The 20,064-nt window shown below is 46.0% G+C and overlaps 1 protein-coding gene across 1 annotated transcript in view; it reads left to right on the top strand.

The window, feature by feature from the left end:
• The window catches only part of CDC42BPB (CDC42 binding protein kinase beta), a 903,752-nt gene that overhangs the window by 557,963 nt on the left and 325,725 nt on the right, over positions 1–20,064 (top strand). The window contains exons 20-21 of the mRNA XM_069207298.1: positions 1,176–1,270; positions 1,358–1,437. Coding sequence (XP_069063399.1) covers positions 1,176–1,270; positions 1,358–1,437 — 175 coding nt within the window. The remainder of the gene's footprint in view (positions 1–1,175; positions 1,271–1,357; positions 1,438–20,064) is intronic.

The following is a 20,064-nucleotide window of genomic DNA, read 5'->3' on the forward strand; positions in this document are numbered from 1 at the left end:
GTGTTAAGGATTAAAGCAGTGTTCCTAATGTAGATGGTGATTAAGAGTCTTCTAAACACCTAACTGTAGCAGTACCTAACCCAAAGAGCCAACCATTCTCCTGTTCGGCAAAAAAGTTCAGCAGAGCTCTCAAAAGGCGTGTAATTCTTCTTTCATCAAGCTGCTCTGCATCCAAAGTTGCTGTTCCTCAGAGGATTGGGATTCCATATTTTGCAGACAAATACTACTTAGGAAGAAAAGCAGGATGGAGCACGCAGAAAACAGAGTCCCTATCAGTTTGCATGGTATTAACCAAAGAAGACAACAGTCTGAAAAGGCCACCTGCACATCCTATAACACTTTGTCTTCTCAGAGGAACTCCTGTATGAGCTTCTACACTGGTGGGTATATGATTAAACAGCAGTCGGACTTGGTTTAGCTTCCACTGATACAGCCATCTGTTCCATAAGCTCTGCTACTGGCTGTCATCTTGAATTAGCTACGTTTGGTGGAGTTGCAGACTCTGGGACTGGGATTATTAGACACAGTAGTGATCATTTCAGTCCTCTTTGGTTTTCTCAAAGGCTTGACATAACTAAGGACCCACTGGTGCAACATTACGCTTGAGCACCTAACACCTGGTTATGTATAGCAGACGAAAAGCAGACCTAAACACAGTTGCATGTGATATTTAATGTGGATCATATGTTCTTTATTCTGCTATTTGAATTGCACTTTCAGCAGTCATATCTATGTACCCCTCTAACATTTCTGGAATGTGGCCTGTCCTTGAGCCAAACTGCTAAACGCAAATCAAAGAATCCCTTTCTCAACTTGAGGTGTGCTCTGGATGTTCTCCCAAGTGAAGTTGTTTAAATATAGCAAATATAAATGCTTGTGCCAGCTCCATCTCACCGGGGAATTTTTCATAAATTATATTTTTATTATTAATCCAAAAAACAACATTACATGGCCAATTATCACTTCTATTCTGTCGAAATAGAATAAGGATAATTAAACGACTGAGTGACATTGATTGAAGGGCACAATAGAACCAGTTGTGTTTCTCGATCTACATTTTTTTAAGGCAAAAAGCTTACCACATTTAAGTAGTTTTAAAAGGGGGAATTTTAATGCTAAGTAGTGTTGAATTCCATGATGTTCCTGGTTCTTCACCATATTTATTTTTTAAACAGCAAACTTAGGGAGTCTGAGTTAAGAAATCGGGAGTTACTCGAAGAAATGGAGAGTCTGAAAAAGAAACTTGAAGAAAAGTGCAGAACAGATAGTGGTGAGCCCAAGAAATTAACTTTTTTTAAAATATTGGATGCTCAGTAGTTCGACGTGGAGGCATCTGACACTTTATGTTCCTTTTCAGGTGTGAAACTTCCAGATTTTCAGGACTCCATATTTGAATATTTCAACACTTCTCCACTTCCTCATGACTTGACATTCAGAGTAAGTTTACTATTCATGTGACTTAACACTCCTTAAAAACAAAGCTCAACCAGATCACATGCATTGCATTTTGATAAGATGTCTTAGGTCAGGACTCTGCTTATTTTAAATATATTGTATTTGCTTTCAGATTACTGTTCTATAACCAAATTAATACCTTACTGCCACTGTGAGTTAAAGGTGTTTCATTGTATCTTTTTCTGATACTTGTTGTCATACAATTTCTTTAGAAAATAAAAAAATATTTTCTTTTTAGATCACGGTTTAATACTTTAATAATAAAATAACTGCAAAAAACCTGCTTTTGTGAATTTATGAACAACCAAACTGATATAAAAAATAATGTGATGTCTGAATTGATAAACACAGCATAGTAGGGCTTAACTCAATTTGCCAGACTGCTTCCAAAGGGATATGAGCCAAAAGCTTTTTTTTTCCTGATATTTTGCCCTTTTCACTTTTTTTTTCTTTCAACAATTGCCTCTCACCTAGGTTTGTAAAACCTGTAGTTTGCACTTTTTGTCTCAAAACAAAATCAAGTTTGTTTTTTTCTCTTAGGTTTTGTGAGAATCATGTTAAAGGTAGTTCTCTTTTATTATGTTTATTAAGGGGTTTGGATTTATTTTTATTACAGAAATACACAACTTGTATAGCTAAACATGGTGCAGTTTTCTGGCTATGAATTCTGTTACATTAAGTTCATAATTGAAATTCTTCCATGTGCACTAAGGTCTTCAGATTCTGTTAGTTCTTTCAGCCACGTGGTATTCATACACCATGTATGCCAGCATTTCTCCCCAACACAATTTGAAACATGTAGAAATCTTGAGTATACCTCTTGAGGGCGAGAGCTAATTTGACAGCATTTATTGCTAAAAATAAAGTCTGCTGCAAATGGACAACACCTGTTTCAAAGTTAGTCTAAATATGGTTAGTAATTGTTGGTCCATTAATTGCTTCATGCCCGTGAATATATTACACCACAGTGCTCTCTGGTTCCTGCACATGATCCACAAATATAGTTGGTAAGGAACAGCTGCTTATCATCTAACGCAATCTCATTTTTCACGACCCTACTCCACAATGTTATTACTGTTGCAGTAGAGAACATACATCTGTCCTACTGATGCACCTTATATTTGGCAGCCACCGCAATGGAGTGAATCTCAGTAAGTGAGCCAGTAAATACCACAGGGGAAATATGCAGCTAGCTCATCTTGACTACTTTTGAGTCCATACTAGGAACCATTTCCTGTAGGAAAAGGGAGCATGGAAAACTGGTATTATTGGCTAACTATTAACTCTGATTCTGATCATAACCAGAAGATGAGAAAAGTAGATGTGTATTTGCAGGTTTTGAAATAGTATAAACAATATCAAATTATTTATGGACATTCCTTTGTAACTGTTGGTAGAAATAATTTGTTATGTTTTTAATAGTCTGTTGGCTAACCTCTTCTGATGCGGTATTACTGTTACATAATAAATGCTTTAAAAACCCATGGAAGACTTTATTGCAAATGTTCAGGTCCGTTTGAGGTGGCCCTTTCGTACCCAGTGCTTCTTTATAAACCAATAGTTACAAAGGAGTTGTATTAATCTACATTGTCGTTGGATATGTATTTCAGTACATAGGCCTACAGTACTTGGATTTAAACAAACTGGGGCCTGTAATTATTGGAAAATACAATATTTGTAAGTATTACTGCTGCATGACTTAGTTACACATTTTTGTTTGATTGCTGAATATGGTAAAATATCAGCAGGTTGTCAGATTTGTAGTCTGCTAAATATGTTGCCTAACAGGATAGTTCATGCGTTTCTTGTGTCATGATCAGTGAATAGCTTATGTTGTTAACAGCTTTTCCATCCCAAAAATAGGCAGCTACTATTGAAGCCTAATTATTTATGTTCTGAAGAGTGCCCTTAAAATGTCACTAGCAGTCCTACCAAATTAATGTAACTGCTTCCGTTGCAAGTACTTTAGACTATTGAAAGTTGTAGGAAGTTGGCTCTGTATGCACTATTTCAAAGTAAGGAATAGTATGCACAGAGTACTGAAACCCTCAGAGCCAAAAATCTCATAAGCCCAAGACTCTGGCCAGTCCTCCACTGGCCCCTGTCCAGTCCAGCTGATTCTGCAGAAAATGGGGGCTAGATAACATAATCTCCAGATCCAAGAAGTCACAGGTCAGATCATTGCCACACCTTCCTCACCAGTGCTCCCCAAAAGGAAACTTTCCTTTCAAGAGGCCCTGGACATTCGTGTCCCTTACAAAAAGAGGGCAAAGGAAAAGGCTACTAGCCCACCTCGCAGGCCTTCTCCCCCACCTCCTTCCTCACCCTCAACCCCTTCCCCACCTTCACTCACTTTCATCCTCAGTCTCCACAATCACTGATACAAGGGGTCGACACTCAGGGGTCACCACAGTCCTAAACCAGGGCTCTAGGGGATCCTCCTGACAACACCAACCCATGGGATGCCTACGACCCTGATCCCATCCCATCAAATTACCCTGCTTGTCCCTCACCACCAGAAGACACTACCTCTTATCAGCAGATAATTGCTAGGGCAGCCGCCTTTCACCATGTAGAGCTGCACAAAGACCCCATTGAGCAAGGTTTCTTGTTCGACACCCTCTCCACTAGACATAGGGGTACACATGCTTCCTAGTATGCTTAGGTATGGAGAGGATATTTTTAAGGAACCTGTACGTTCGAGGGTGATCACTCCATGGATGGACAAGAAATAGAAGGTGGCCCCTTCTGACCTTTTTTAAGTCAGGGCGCAGGCAGCACCCAGCTTCATAGTGGCAACAACTGCCCTAAACAGGCTAACAGCTAGGCCACTGGGGGCTCTTCTCTCCCAGAAAAGGAGAACAGGAGGATTAATGCCGTAGGGAGGAGGGTGGCCGAACAGGCTGCAAACCATTGGTGCATAGTCAATTCTCAAGCCCTTTTGGCCTGGTATGATCGGGCCCATTGAGATGAGATGGAGGAGTTATTCTACAGTACCTTCCAGAGGAGCACTGTAAGCAGGTGTAAGGAAATGCCTCCTTGGCATGGTTACCCCTAACTGTTTGCCTTTGCTGATGCTAAGTTATGATTTGAAAGTGTGCTGGGACCCTGCTAACCAGGCCCCAGCACCAGTGTTCTTTCCCTAAAGTTTACCTTTGTCTCCACAATTGGCACAACTCTGGCACTCAGGTAAGTCCCTTGTAACTGGTACCCCTGGTACCAAGGGCCCTGATGCCAGGGAAGGTCTCTAAAGGCTGCAGCATGCCTTATGCCACACAAGGGACCCCTCACTCAGCACATGCCCACTGCTTCACAGCTTGTGTGTGCTGGTGGGGAGAAAATGACTGTCGACATGGCACTCCCCTCAGGGTGCCATGCCAACCTCACACTGCCTGCGGCATAGGTAAGTCACCCCTCTAGCAGGCCTTACAGCCCTAGGGCAGGGTGCACTATACCACAGGTGAGGGCATATGTGCATGAGCACTATGCCCCTACAGTGTCTAAGCAAAACCTTAGACATTGTAAGTGCATGGTAGCCATAAGAGTATATGGTCTAGGAGTTTGTCAAAAACGAACTCCACAGTTGCGTAATGGCTACATTAAAAACTGGAAAGTTTGGTATCAAACGTATCAGCACAATAAAGGCACACTGATGCCAGTATGCAATGTATTGTAACATATACCCAGAGGGCATCTTAGAGATGCCCCCTGAATACTTACCCGACTTCTAGTGTGGGATGACCAATTTCTGCCAGCCTGCTACACACCAGACATGTTGCTGGCCACATGGGGGGAGTGCCTTTGTCATTCTGTGGCCAGGAACAAAGCCTGTACTGGGTGGAGGTGCTTCTCACCTCCCCCTGCAGGAACTGTAACACCTGGTGGTGAGCCTCAAAGGCTCACCCCTTTTGTTACAGCACCCCAAGGCATCCCAGCTAGTGGAGATGCCCACCCCTCCGGCCACTGCCCCCACTTTTTGCGGTAAGGCTGGAGGAGATAATGAGAAAAACAAGGAGGAGTCACCCCCCAGTCAGGACAGCCCCTAAGGTGTCCTGAGCTGAGGTGTCCCCTGCCTTGAGAAATCCTCCATCTTGAGTTTGGAGGATTCCCCCAATAGGACTAGGGATGTGCCCTCCTCCCCACAGGGAGCAGGCACAAAGAGGATGTAGCCACCCTCAAGGACAGTAGAATTGGCTACCGCCCTCCCAGACTTAAACACACCCCTAAATCCAGTATTTAGGGGCTCCCCAGATCCCAGGAAATAAGATTCCTGCAACCTGAAGAAAGAAGAAGGACTGCTGACCTACAAGCCTGCAGAGACGGAGGAAGACAACTGCTTTGGCCCCAGCCCTACCGGCCTGTCTTCAACTTCCAAAACCTGCTCCAGCGACCTCTGAAGCCTCAGAGGACTGCCCTGGACTACAGGACCAACCAACTCACGTGAACAGCGGCCCTGTTCAAAACCAGCTACTTCTTTGCAACAAAGAAGCAACTTCCAAAGACTTCACGTTTCCTGCCGGAAGCGTGAGACTCTACACTCTGCACCCAATGCCTCCGGCTCGACCTGCAGAAAACCTACACCTCAGGGAGGACTCCCCGGTGACTGCGAGCCCGTGAGTAACCAGAGACGACCCCCCTGAGCCCCCACAGTGACGCGTGCAGAGAGAATCCAGAGGCTCCCCCTGACCACGACTACCTGTAACAAGGGACCCGACGCCTGGAACCAACACTGCACCCGCAGCCCCCAGGACCTGAAGGAACTGAACTTTGACGCAGGAGTGACTCCCAGACGACCCTCTGCCTTGCCCAGGTGGTGGCTGTCCCGAGAAGCCCCCGTGCCTGCCTGCACGCTCGAGTGACCCTCGGGTCCCTCCCTTGAAACCTATATGTAGGAAGTTGGCTCTGTATGCACTATTTCAAAGTAAGGAATAGTATGCACAGAGTCCAAGGGTTCCCCTTAGAGGTAAGATAGTGGCAAAAAGAGATAATACTAATGCTCTATTTTGTGGTAGTGTGGTCGAGCAGTAGGCTTATCAGAGGAGTAGTGTTAAGCATTTGTTGTACATACACACAGGCAATAAATGAGGAACACACACTCAGAGACAAATCCAGGCCAATAGGTTTTGTTATAGAAAAATATATTTTCTTAGTTTATTTTAAGAACCACCGGTTCAATTTCTACATGTAATATCTCATTTGAAAGGTATTGCAGGTAAGTACTTTAGGAACTTTGAATCATTACATTAGCATGTATACTTTTTACATAAAACACAATAAGCTGTTTTAAAAGTGGACACGGTGCAATTTTCACAGTTCCTGGGGGAGGTAAGTTTTTGTTAGTTTTGTCAGGTAAGTAAATCACTTACAAGTCTCAGGTTTGGGTCCAAGGTAGCCCACCGTTGGGGGTTCAGAGCAACCCCAAAGTTACCACACCAGCAGCTCAGGGCCGGTCAGGTGCAGAGGTCAAAGAGGTGCCCAAAACGCATAGGCTGCAATGGAGAGAAGGGGGTGCCCCGGTTCCGGTCTGCCAGCAGGTAAGTACCCGAGTCTTCGGAGGGCAGACCAGGGGGGTTTTGTAGGGCACCGGGGGGGACACAAGTCAGCACAAAAAGTACACCCTCAGCAGCGCGGGGGCGGCCGGGTGCAGTGTGCAAACAAGCGTCGGGTTTTCAATGTAAATCAATGAGAGATCAAGGGATCTCTTCAGCGTTGCAGGCAGGCAAGGGGGGGCTCCTCGGGGTAGCCACCACCTGGGCAAGGGATAGGGCCTCCTGGGGGTCACTCCTGCACAGGAGTTCCATTCCTTTCGGTGCTGGGGGCTGCGTGTGCAGAGTCTTTTCCAGCCGTCGGGAAATGGAGTTCAGGCAGTCGCGGTCAGGGGGAGCCTCGGGATTCCCTCTGCAGGCGTCGCTGTGGGGGCTCAGGGGGGACAACTTTGGTTACTCACGGTCTCGGAGTCGCCAGAGGGTCCTCCCTGAGGTGTTGGTTCTCCACCAGTCGAGTCGGGGTCGCCGGGTGCAGTGTTAAAAGTCTCACGCTTCTTGCGGGGAGTTGCAGGGGTCTTTAAGTCTGCTCCTTGAAACAAAGTTACAGTTCTTTTGGAGCAGTGCCGCTGTCCTCGGGAGTTTCTTGTCTTTCTTGAAGTCGGGCAGTCCTCAGAGGATTCAGAGGTCGCTTGTCACTTGGAAAGCGTCGCTGGAGCAGGGTTCTTTGGAAGGCAGGAGACAGGCCGGTAGGACTGGAGCCAAAGCAGTTGGTGTCTTCTGTTCTTCCTCTGCAGGGTTTTTTCAGCTCGGCAGTCTTCTCCTTGTAGTTTCAGGAATCTAAATTCTTAGGTTCAGGGGAGCCCTTAAATACAAAATTTAAGGGCGTGTTTAGGTCTGGGGGGTTAGTAGCCAATGGCTACTAGCCCTGAGGGTGGGTACACGCTCTTTGTGCCTCCTCCCAAGGGGAGGGGGGTCACATCCCTAATCCTATTGGGGAATCCTTCATCTGCAAGATGGAGGATTTCTAAAAGTTAGAGTCACTTCAGCTCAGGACACCTTAGGGGCTGTCCTGACTGGCCAGTGACTCCTCCCTGTTATTCTCATTATTTTCTCCGGCCTTGCCGCCAAAAGTGGGGGCCGTGGCCGGAGGGGGCGGGCAACTCCACTAGCTGGAGTGTCCTGCGGTGCTGGCACAAAGGGGTGAGCCTTTGAGGCTCCCCGCCAGGTGTGACAGCTCCTGCCTGGGGGAGGTGTTAGCATCTCCACCCAGTGCAGGCTTTGTTACTGGCCTCAGAGTGACAAAGGCACTCTCCCCATGGGGCCAGCAACATGTCTCGGTTGTGGCAGGCTGCTGGAACTAGTCAGCCTACACAGATAGTCGGTTAAGGTTTCAGGGGGCACCTCTAAGGTGCCCTCTGGGGTGTATTTTACAATAAAATGTACACTGGCATCAGTGTGCATTTATTGTGCTGAGAAGTTTGATACCAAACTTCCCAGTTTTCAGTGTAGCCATTATGTGGCTGTGGAGTCCGTGTTTGACAGACTCCCAGACCATATACTCTTATAGCTACCCTGCACTTACAATGTCTAAGGTTTGGCTTAGACACTGTAGGGGCACAGTACTCATGTACTGGTGCCCTCACCTATGGTATAGTGCACCCTGCCTTAGGGCTGTAAGGCCTACTAGAGGGGTGACTTATCTATACTGCATAGGCAGTGTGAGGTTGGCATGGCACCCTGAGGGGAGTGCCATGTCGTCTTACTCGTTTTGTTCTCACCAGCACACACAAGCTGGTAAGCAGTGTGTCTGTGCTGAGTGAGGGGTCCCCAGGGTGGCATAAGATATGCTGCAGCCCTTAGAGACCTTCCCTGGCATCAGGGCCCTTGGTACCAGGGGTACCAGTTACAAGGGACTTACCTGGATGCCAGGGTGTGCCAATTGTGGAATCAAAAGTACAGGTTAGGGAAAGAACACTGGTGCTGGGGCCTGGTTAGCAGGCCTCAGCACACTTTCAATTCAAAACATAGCATCAGCAAAGGCAAAAAGTCAGGGGGTAACCATGCCAAGGAGGCATTTCCTTACACTATACAAAACCCAACACCTGCTTTGCACACTGCACCCGGCCGCCCCTGTGCCACTGAGGGTTTGTTTTGTGTGCCTACTTGTGTTCATCCCCCCCCAGGGCTATACAAAACCACCCTGGTCTGCCCCCCAAGGACGCAGGTACTTACCTGCTGGCAGACTGGAACCGGAGCACCCCTGTTCTCCATAGGCGCCTATGTGTTTTGGGCACCTCTTTGACCTCCGCACCTGACCGGCCCTGAGCTGCTTCTGTGGTAACTTTGGGGTTGCCTTGAACCCCCAACGGTGGGCTGACTATGCCCCAGGACTAAGACTTGTAAGTGTTTTACTTACCTCCTAATCTAACCTTTACTTACCTCCCCCAGGAACTGTTATTTTTGCACAATGTTAACTTTGAAAATAGCTTATTGCCATTTTTACAAAGACTGTACATGATATTGTTTTCATTCACAGTTCCTAAAGTATCTAAGTGAAGTACCTTACATTTAAAGTGTTTAATGTAAATCTTGAACCTGTGGTTCTTAAAATAAACTAAGAACAGATATTTTTCAGTATAAAAACCTATTGGCCTGGAGTAAGTCTTTGAGTGTGTGTTCCTCATTTATTGCCTGTGTGTGTACAACAAATGCTTAACACTACCCTCTGATAAGCCTACTGCTCGACCACACTACCACAAAATAGAGCATTTGAATTATCTACTTTTGCCACTATCTTATTTGTAAGGGGAACCCTTGGACTCTCTGTACGCTATTTCTTACTTTGAAATAGTATATACAGAGCCATCTTCCTACAGCAGGGACAACAGATTGTCTCAGAAGCTCAAACCATCACCAATAATTCCATCCAATGCACCCTTGATGCAGCAAGCACTGCAGTCTGGGTAATTGATACCAGCGCCCTTCTAAGAAGGCATGCTTAGCTTCGGTGCTCCGGCTTCAAACCTGAGGTCCAGCAGGCAGCATGCCTTTTGATAAAGAGCACCTGTTTAGGCCACTGGTGGGTTCCACTCTAGAAAAACTAAAGGAGGGCACCGGCACCAAGGCCATAGATACCCTCCAACCTACCACACAGAAGGGCTGTTTTCGTCATCCTGGGTACACGGGGACATAGAAATCCTCCACTACAGAGGCTTCCACGTCATACAGCGAACAACCTCCGTCTTCCTACACTAGAGGCTCCTACGGGGAGGTCTAATAATAAGGGGAGAGTGAAGAGGACCCCCCCCCCCACGTGGATCCTCCTCCACTTCCAAGAAGTGACTACCTACACCTTTACCCCTATCATACAGCACTTAGGGCAAGACTTCAATTTTTCCACACCACATAGGACACCATCACCACGGACCAATGGGTCCTTGCCATTATCCAACATGGCTATTGTCTGGAGCTCATTACTGCACCTCCCAATATTCCCCCTCACACTCACAGGAACATTTCACCCTCTCAACCTCCCAGAACATAAAGGCTCAGGAGTATACCCCCCATATTTCCTGAATCCCAAAAAGGACGGGTCACTCAGACCAATAGTGGCCTCCGACCTCTAAATAAATACATCGTCTCAGAACACTTTGACATGGTCACTCCTCAGGCTGTCATTCCACTTCTTCAGCAAGGCAACATTATGACAGCTCTAGTTCTAAACAATGCCTAGTTTTGCATACCAATTCACCCTACACACCGAAGGTACTTAAGATTAATCATTTAAGAAAAACCATCAGTTCAAAGTCCTTCCTTTCAGAGTCACTACCACTCTGAGTGTTCACAAAATGTTTAGCAGTAGTCACAACACATCTGCAAAGACAGAACGTCCATGTGTTTCCTTACTTGGACAACTGGCTCATCAAAGCCAGTACACTGTACCAGTGTCAACACACTTGCATGAAAGTGGCTCTCCTTTAAACGCTGGGATTTATTATCAACATTCCCAATCCCATTTCCAGCCTATTCAAGTTCAACCTTTCCTAGGGGCAATTTTTAACGTAGAGTTAGGACTATTGTAGCCTAATCCACCACACATCCTAAGCTTTCAGACACTTCTCCCTCAGTTTCAGGAAAACCAATCCTACACAGTAAGGACCATGTAGGAAGTTGGCTCTGTATGCACTATTTCAAAGTAAGGAATAGTATGCACAGAGTCCAAGGGTTCCCCTTAGAGGTAAGATAGTGGCAAAAAGAGATAATACTAATGCTCTATTTTGTGGTAGTGTGGTCGAGCAGTAGGCTTATCAAAGGAGTAGTGTTAAGCATTTGTTGTACATACACTCAGGCAATAAATGAGGAACACACACTCAGAGACAAATCCAGCCAATAGGTTTTGTTATAGAAAAATATCTTTTCTTAGTTTATTTTAAGAACCACAGGTTCAAATTCTACATGTAATATCTCATTTGAAAGGTATTGCAGGTAAGTACTTCAGGAACTTTAAATCATTACATTAGCATGTATACTTTTTACATAAAACACAATAAGCTGTTTTAAAAGTGGACACTTAGTGCAATTTTCACAGTTCCTGGGGAGGTAAAGTATTGTTAGGTTTCACAGGTAAGTAAGTCACTTACAGGTTTCAGTTTTTGGTCCAAGGTAGCCCACCGTTGGGGGTTCAGAGCAACCCCAAAGTTACCACACCAGCAGCTCAGGGCCGGTCAGGTGCAGAGGTCAAAGAGGTGCCCAAAACACACAGGCTTCAATGGAGAGAAGGGGGTGCCCCGGTTCCGGTCTGCCAGCAGGTAAGTACCCGCGTCTTCGGAGGGCAGACCAGGGGGGTTTTGTAGGGCACCGGGGGGGACACAAGTCAGCACAAAAAGTACACCCTCAGCAGCGCGGGGGCGGCTGGGTGCAGTGTGCAAACAAGCGTCGGGTTCTCTGTAGATTTCAATGAGAGATCAAGGGATCTCTTCAGCGGTGCAGGCAGGCAAGGGGGGGGCTCCTCGGGGTAGCCACCACCTGGGCAAGGGAGAGGGCCTCCTGGGGGTCACTCCTGCACAGGAGTTCCGTTCCTTTAGGTGCTGGGGGCTGCGGGTGCAGAGTCTTTTCCAGCCGTCGGGAAATGGAGTTCAGGCAGTCGCGGTCAGGGGGAGCCTCGGGATTCCCTCTGCAGGCGTCGCTGTGGGGGCTCAGGGGGGACAACTTTGGTTACTCACGGTCTCGGAGTCGCCGGAGGGTCCTCCCTGAGGTGTTGGTTCTCCACCAGTCGAGTCGGGGTCGCCGGGTGCAGTGTTGCAAGTCTCACGCTTCTTGCGGGGAGTTGCAGGGGTCTTTAAATCTGCTCTTTGAAACAAAGTTGCAGTTCTTTTGGAGCAGTGCCGCTGTCCTCGGGAGTTTCTTGTCTTTCTTGAAGCTGGGCAGTCCTCAGAGGATTCAGAGGTCGCTGGTCCCTTGGAAAGCGTCGGTGGAGCAGGGTTCTTTGGAAGGCAGGAGACAGGCCAGTAGGACTGGGGCCAAAGCAGTTGGTGTTTTCTGTTCTTCCTCTGCAGGGGTTTTTCAGCTCAGCAGTCTTCTTCTTCTTGTAGTTTCAGGAATCTAAATTCTTAGGTTCAGGGAAGCCCTTAAATACTAAATTTAAGGGCGTGTTTAGGTCTGGGGGGTTAGTAGCCAATGGCTACTAGCCCTGAGGGTGGGTACACCCTCTTTGTGTCTCCTCTCAATTCAATTCATAAAGCTTTATTCGGCACATATAAATGACCATAAAAGCATAAACAAAGAAGAGAAGAAAAGAAAAAAAAGACAACAATACATATTTAAAAAGACATTGCAATTAAAACTTACAGTTATTAATTATAGTTGATGGCTCATTGGGTAATACATATGGTCGTTCATAAATATATAGAATGAATAATAAAATACATTAAAAACTCATACTTTTCCTGGAATTGATGCACTGATTTAAAAAGGTGGCGGTATAAAAACAAATATCTGCCGATTGCAGATTAAAAACTAAAGCCATGGCATGTTTAACTGTACGTGTTCCGTATTTAACAAACAGAGGTTTCAAAAGTACTATACGAAAACATGTATACAGTTTACAGAACAGCAGAAAGTGCACAGTGCTCTGTGTAGATACATTATCGCACCTACATGGCCCAATCGGGTGTTTCTTAATGTTTGGATGGGCTACTAAACAATGTGCCATCCCAAATCTTAGTCTAGTTAGCACAAATTTATGTGCATTCCTAGTCACCATAGTTAGGTAAAACGGAAAACCCTCCATTAGGTTGTATCTATTATAAAAAATTACGGAGGACAATGATCCGGCTATAATTGCTCGTTTCCTTTCTGCATAAGTTAGAAATATACTTTTCATTTCTGATTTGGAGATCGTGGTTGCTGCACTAGGATTATTTAAAATATTTAAATTAAAAATGTCTGAAAAACAGACAACAACATATTTAACCCAGGGAATATCTCGATATTTATCCAAACGTAGGCAATCCTCAACAATAGTTCTGTTAAATAGCTTCTCATCGCCAAGCCAAAAAGACCGCCAAATCATCAATGGTTTAAGTGATATCAAATCAGTTAAATAATTAATGGCTAATTCGCGATGGCTTAATTCAGTTGAGGCAGAGATGGGCAAAAACAGAAGCTTTTTAAAAAAAATATTTTCCTCCAACTGCAAGTTGTAGGTACAGCTATATCCCCATACTCCTGCCCCATACAGAGCAATAGTCACACACCTAGCTTGGTAAATCTTGAGCATATCCCTGGTTCGACGATCCCCAACTTTTGCAGCAAATCTATAAATACCATAAGCATTTTTTGCCATTTTATTCCGGATGTTATTAAATTCATTGTTCCATTTCCTGTCGTTAGAGAAAGTAATACCTAGGTAACAAAATGTATCCACCTGTTGCACCTTTTCGCCGTCTATAAAAAAGGCGTTTAACGTTTTGGCTTTAGCTCCGCAGGTCATGGTATACGTTTTTCCCTTATTAATTACTAGTTTTCTATCTTTAATAAAAGAGGAAAAACTATCCATTAGTCGTTGTAATCCGACAGGTGTTCGAGAAAGTAAAACAGCATCGTCGGCATATAATAACACCGGCACCGGAACACCATTGATCTGAGGAGCATCAGCATTAACCTTTTTTAAAATATCATCAATTCCATTAATAAATAAAATAAATAAAAGAGGTGCCAAAACACAACCCTGTCTAATTCCACGTGTAACACAGATTTTTGGAGTACATTCTCCTCTGGTTCCAAAACGTACGTTGGTTTTCAATTTCTCGTATAACCTAGCGAGGAAAAAGATTATGCCTTCTGGGGCTCCCAAATTTAACAAAGTTGGCCATAAAATGGAATGATCTACCATATCGAATGCGCTGCTCAGGTCAGCAAAACAAAGATACAGGGAACCGGGTTTTGCTTCAGTATACTTCCCGATCAGTAGATCAAGATTGATGCACTGGTCGAGCATACCTCGTCCCTTCCTAAAACCATACTGGCTGTCAGCCAGTATGCTATCCTGCTCAGCCCATTCCTCTAATCTTACTAACATCACTCTACTCATAACCTTGACTGAAGAGTCAAGGAGAGAGATCAGGCGGTAATTCTTAGCATCAGATCTACTTCCCTTTTTATGAATTGGCACAATGATTGATTCACCCCAAGTTACAGGGGCCTCGGCACACACGGCAACGTTAAAAACAGTGGTTAAAAGGGGGCCCCAGACATCTGGCGCAGCTTTATAAACGTCTATAGGTACCCCGTCCGGGCCCTGAGCTTTCCCTCCTCTGCTAGCCGATATACCATATTTGACCTCACTAACGGATATATCCAAAGGCAGAGTAGGCCACTTATTGGGAATAGGATCATTGTCTTTATCAGAATCAAAAATGCTGGAGAAATGTGCAATCCACCCCTCACTAGAAACATTAGAAGTCAACTGTGGTATTTTTTCATCCCTTAAAAAAGGCGAGTTGACCGTGGCCCAAAATAATGTACAATTTGATATTTCAGCAGCTTGGTTGAGGGAATCCCAAGCCTGTTGCTGCAGTTCGCCCTTCCTTTGTTTGAGCGCACATTTATATTCCATTCTTAATTTATTTACCAGTTTTTTGTCCCTGGGCCTCGCTGCTAAAGCCTGCTTGAGGCCAGTTAGTGCGGAGGTGCAAAGGTGATTAAACCATCTCGGTCCGTTCCTACTTTGCCTACTATTGCGACTAATAAACTTGGCATCAATAGCTTTATTAATTTGATTAAAACAATATAAAACCCTCTCAGAGTCAGAACTATTTTCTAAAATAGAAGCAATGTCCAGCAGGCTCTCATTAATTATGGAGCTAGATAAATCATCGGCTCTTTCACCAATCCATCTTAACCTTACACCGTTAGTCCTATGTGGTTCTATATTAGAAATAATAATTCCCACATCCACCGAACTACCGGCCCAAAGGGTAGTGTCCAAAATAATACGGTTGTGGTCACTTAGGGTAGTTACTTCAATTCTTGGTGGATCACAGTAAGAACTAATATTAGAAGATGTGATCACATGGTCAATAACCGAACTGGTGTGCCAATTTTTAAAAGTGGGAATGGGTAAACCTTTAACATCTTTACAGCACTCCACTATTTCCAGGTCATAACAGCCCATGAACTTATGCAGTGCTTCCCCATAACTATTATGTCCAAAATGCGGAACATCCCAGCCGGCACTGTTAGTAACCCCACAAACCCTTTGTGTAGACAAATCGCACAAAGTAGTATTGAAGTCCCCTACCCAGATGAAGTCAAATACAACATACTGTTCCTGACATAGATTTTCGACAGCGCCGGCTAAGTCTGTTACTACTTTGACCCGGGTAGCATCAAAAATGTTATTATAATAGTTAATCAATAAAACATTATGGTCTTTGTCATCCGCAAGCCAGAGGATCTGCACAAGGTCCCCTACAGGTATATACTTTTTAACCACAATGGGACGACGGATCGTTACAAGTATAAGGAGACCGCCTTTCGCTCTACCTATACCACCTCCCAACGCCGGTAAATTGTAAGAAACGAATCCCTCATAGTTAACATCATCTTTACACCATGTTTCTTGAAGACATAAAATATTGTGGGCATTAACAAACGTTAACCATCCTGGATCCCTCTCCTTCGATTTCAGCCCTGCCACATTCCAACAAACAATAGTAATAGTATCCTTACCCCTAACACAATTACTATCAGGCACCATACCATTGTTTCGTCCCCAATTCGCATTCTGGTTTAAATTGCTTATGTCCCCACAATCGGGCTGTGCCCTTATATCCACCGCCAATTCAATTGCTATGTTGTTGGGCATCTCTTGGGCCATGGTATTGTCTATACTAATATCCACACAGGGCATAATAATCACCTGGGGTAAGAACTGCCCTCCCTCATTAAGTCAATCATTTGCATCCAGAGATCTTAGGGGTTGAAACCGGTTTTGCATTGAGATATCAGGGTATAGCCTGTGTGTAGCAGGGCGTAATCTACTTCCTCTACTCCCATAAGGGGCATTATTATGATGGCTGTAAAAGAAAGCAAGCGAGCGGGCACATACATTATTATCAGTAAATGGTAATGAGGCAGCTCTTAATAATACAGTGGCAGCATGTTGAGGGTGTTTAAAATTTATAATGACACAGTCACCACTAAAACTTTTCTTAGAGCTCCCTATCCAATTTACCCTTCTGGTAGTCAAAACTTGATCTGAGAATTCAGTTGGAAATCCACAATGCCTGTGCATCCAGGAAACGGTTTTATTTTTTAAAGACTCGTGAGTTTCCTGATGATTCCCCTTTGCAACAGGGGGAACATTAGCTAAAACTACCACATATGGTGCGCAGTCAGGAGGGAGATTAATGGCGCGCCTTTGCCTTACCTCAGTCCAATCCTCTTTTCTATCAGGTATTAAAACAACCTGGCTATCATTACAGGCTAAGGACTGTGCTGTCGGGTAGTTCTGTACAACACTCCTACTAATATCTAAAGCTGTAACATCACCGGGAGGAGCAGCCTTAGTATCATGATTACTTATTGTTATTGGGACTGACACACTATCTGCTTCCACCAGTGTTTTTTTGAGGAGATCGCCTAATCTATTAACCTCCGCGGTTAGCTGATCAATTTTTACCATAAGAGGTTTGACAATACCCTTAATCTTTAAGTCAATAATGCTTACTAGATTTTTTATTTTTTCTGCATCTAGTTTAACGTCGTCGATATTTGCCGTATTATCCTCATCCTTATCTGGATTCTTGAGGGGGCTAACTAATCTTTTTTTTGCGGGCCGAGCAGCCCCACGCTTAGTCTGGATCTTTCTACATGCTCTAACCACTCTAGGTAGTGGGGTAGGTGGATGTTGCACTATGGGATCAGTAGAAACCTCTGGATCGGCTAAGGTAGAGGTATTCTGCATAATAATTTCCCTATCAGGAACACCAGAATTAGCGCAGACACTGCTACTGTCATCCAGAGCCAATGGAACAGGTGAAAGTTGCACACTGGATAATGGGGGGGGGGGCTGCTAAGCCCTAGGGATTGTCTCCTCTCGCAATTAATTTTACTAACAATCTTCACTAAATAATTATCCAATGTCTGGGGTATAGAGGGGACTTTTTGCTTTGACATGCTTAACAGTCACAAGTTGAGTCACCGTGGAGACGGCAGCACTGCCGCCCTTCCCGGGGGACAGAGCAGCTGAGAGGGAAACGTGGCTCAGCTCCCGCGCATGCGCCGTCTAATCAAATACATATATGTATGTATAGTTTGGCCCAACCACTTTTCGTGAGCAGGCAAGCACAGGGCGGGAAATGAATGGAAAGTTCCAACCCCTGCGCCACGTACCACCTACCAAAAGGTCGAATTTTCGTTTGGAAAATATATGGGGATTAGTGGGAGATTCAAGTAGGAACACAACGGGGCGAGCAAAGGCGGATTTGTATAGGTAGTTGACCACTAACTAGGTAGAGGCCTAGAGCTTTGGGGGAAAGCTACCCCAACACAGTGTAGATAGGCTTGAGTTTGTCCTTCGGGCAGTCAAATGCAGAGTGATTATCTGGGACCACAGTTTAAAATAAGTGTCAGAGGGGTGGCCCTGCCCTGCCTCTTCCTGGCAATGACGGGCAAGGACGGGCCCGCCCGCGCGCGTCCCGCGGAGCGGGAGCGCACCCGCAGTTTTAAAGGGCTCCTGCCCTGATCAAAAGGCAGCTCACAGCTGCTGCCCGTCACCTCCTCCGGCAAGTTTCGGCGTTTCCCGCGGAGCGGGAGCGCACCCGCAGTTTTAAAGGGCTCCTGCCCTGATCAAAAGGCAGCTCACAGCTGCTGCCCGTCACCTCCTCCGGCAAGTTTCGGCGTTTCCCGCGGAGCGGGAGCGCACCCGCAGTTTTAAAGGGCTCCTGCCCTGATCAAAAGGCAGCTCACAGCTGCTGCCCGTCACCTCCTCCGGCTCCGGCAAGTTTCGGCGTTTCCCGCGGAGCGGGAGCGCACCCGCAGTTTTAAAGGGCTCCTGCCCTGATCAAAAGGCAGCTCACAGCTGCTGCCCGTCACCTCCTCCGGCAAGTTTCGGCGTTTCCCGCGGAGCGGGAGCGCACCCGCAGTTTTAAAGGGCTCCTGCCCTGATCAAAAGGCAGCTCACAGCTGCTGCTCGTCACCTCCTCCGGCTCCGGCAAGTTTCGGCGTTTCCCACGGAGCGGGAGCGCACCCGCAGTTTTAAAGGGCTCCTGCCCTGATCAAAAGGCAGCTCACAGCTGCTGCCCGTCACCTCCTCCGGCTCCTCTCAAGGGGAGGGGGTCACATCCCTAATCCTATTGGGGAATCCTCCATCTGCAAGATGGAGGATTTCTAAAAGTTAGAGTCACTTCAGCTCAGGACACCTTAGGGGCTGTCCTGACTGGCCAGTGGCTCCTCCTTGTTATTCTCATTATTTCTCCTGGACTTGCCTCCAAAAGTGGGGGCTGTGTCCAGGGGGCGGGCATCTCCACTAGCTGGAGTGCCTTGGGGCATTGTAACACGAAGCTTGAGCCTTAGAAGCTCACTGCTAGATGTTACAGTTCCTGCAGGGGGAGGTGTGAAGCACCTCCACCCAGAGCAGGCTTTGTTTCTGTCCTCAGAGAGCACAAAGGCTCTCACCGCATGAGGTCAGACACTCATCTCTCAGCAGCAGGCTGGCACAGACCAGTCAGTCCTGCACTGAACAATTGGGTAAAATACAGGGGGTATCTCTAAGATGCCCTCTGTGTGCATTTTTTAATAAATCCAACACTGGCATCAGTGTGGGTTTATTATTCTGAGAAGTTTGATACCAAACTTCCCAGTATTCAGTGTAGCCATTATGGAGCTGTGGAGTTCGTTTTTGACAGACTCCCAGACCATATACTCTTATGGCTACCCTGCACTTACAATGTCTAAGGTTTGTAGGGGCATAGTGCTCATGCACTGGTGCCCTCACCTATGGTATAGTGCACCCTGCCTTAGGGCTGCAAGGCCTACTAGAGGGGTGACTTATCTATACTGCATAGGCAGTGTGAGGTTGGCATGGCACCCTGAGGGGAGTGCCATGTCGACTTACTCGTTTTGTTCTCATCAGCACACACAAGCTGGCAAGCAGTGTGTCTGTGCTGAGTGAGGGGTCCCCAGGGTGGCATAAGATATGCTGCAGCCCTTAGAGACCTTCCCTGGCATCAGGGCCCTTGGTACCAGGGGTACCAGTTACAAGGGACTTACCTGGATGCCAGGGTGTGCCAATTGTGGAATCAAAAGTTCATTTTAGGTGAAAGAACACTGGTGCTGGGGCCTGGTTAGCAGGGTCCCAGCACACTTCTCAGTCAAGTCAGCATCAGTATCAGGCAAAAAGTGGGGGGTATCTGCAACAGGGAGCCATTTCTTTACAGACCATTATACTTTTGTTGGGGGTGATGGCTTCTTGCATCGCCATAGTTCCCCATGCCAGAGTGCACATGTCCTCTGCAGCAGTGTCTGTCTTGCCAGTGGTCTCAGTCACAGGGTCATCTGGAAGATCTAGTGTGGTTAGACCTCCAACTCAACGTTCTCTGCAATGGTGGATCACCAAGAA

Source organism: Pleurodeles waltl, chromosome 9, assembly GCF_031143425.1.
Source record: "Pleurodeles waltl isolate 20211129_DDA chromosome 9, aPleWal1.hap1.20221129, whole genome shotgun sequence".
NCBI lineage: Eukaryota > Metazoa > Chordata > Amphibia > Caudata > Salamandridae > Pleurodeles > Pleurodeles waltl.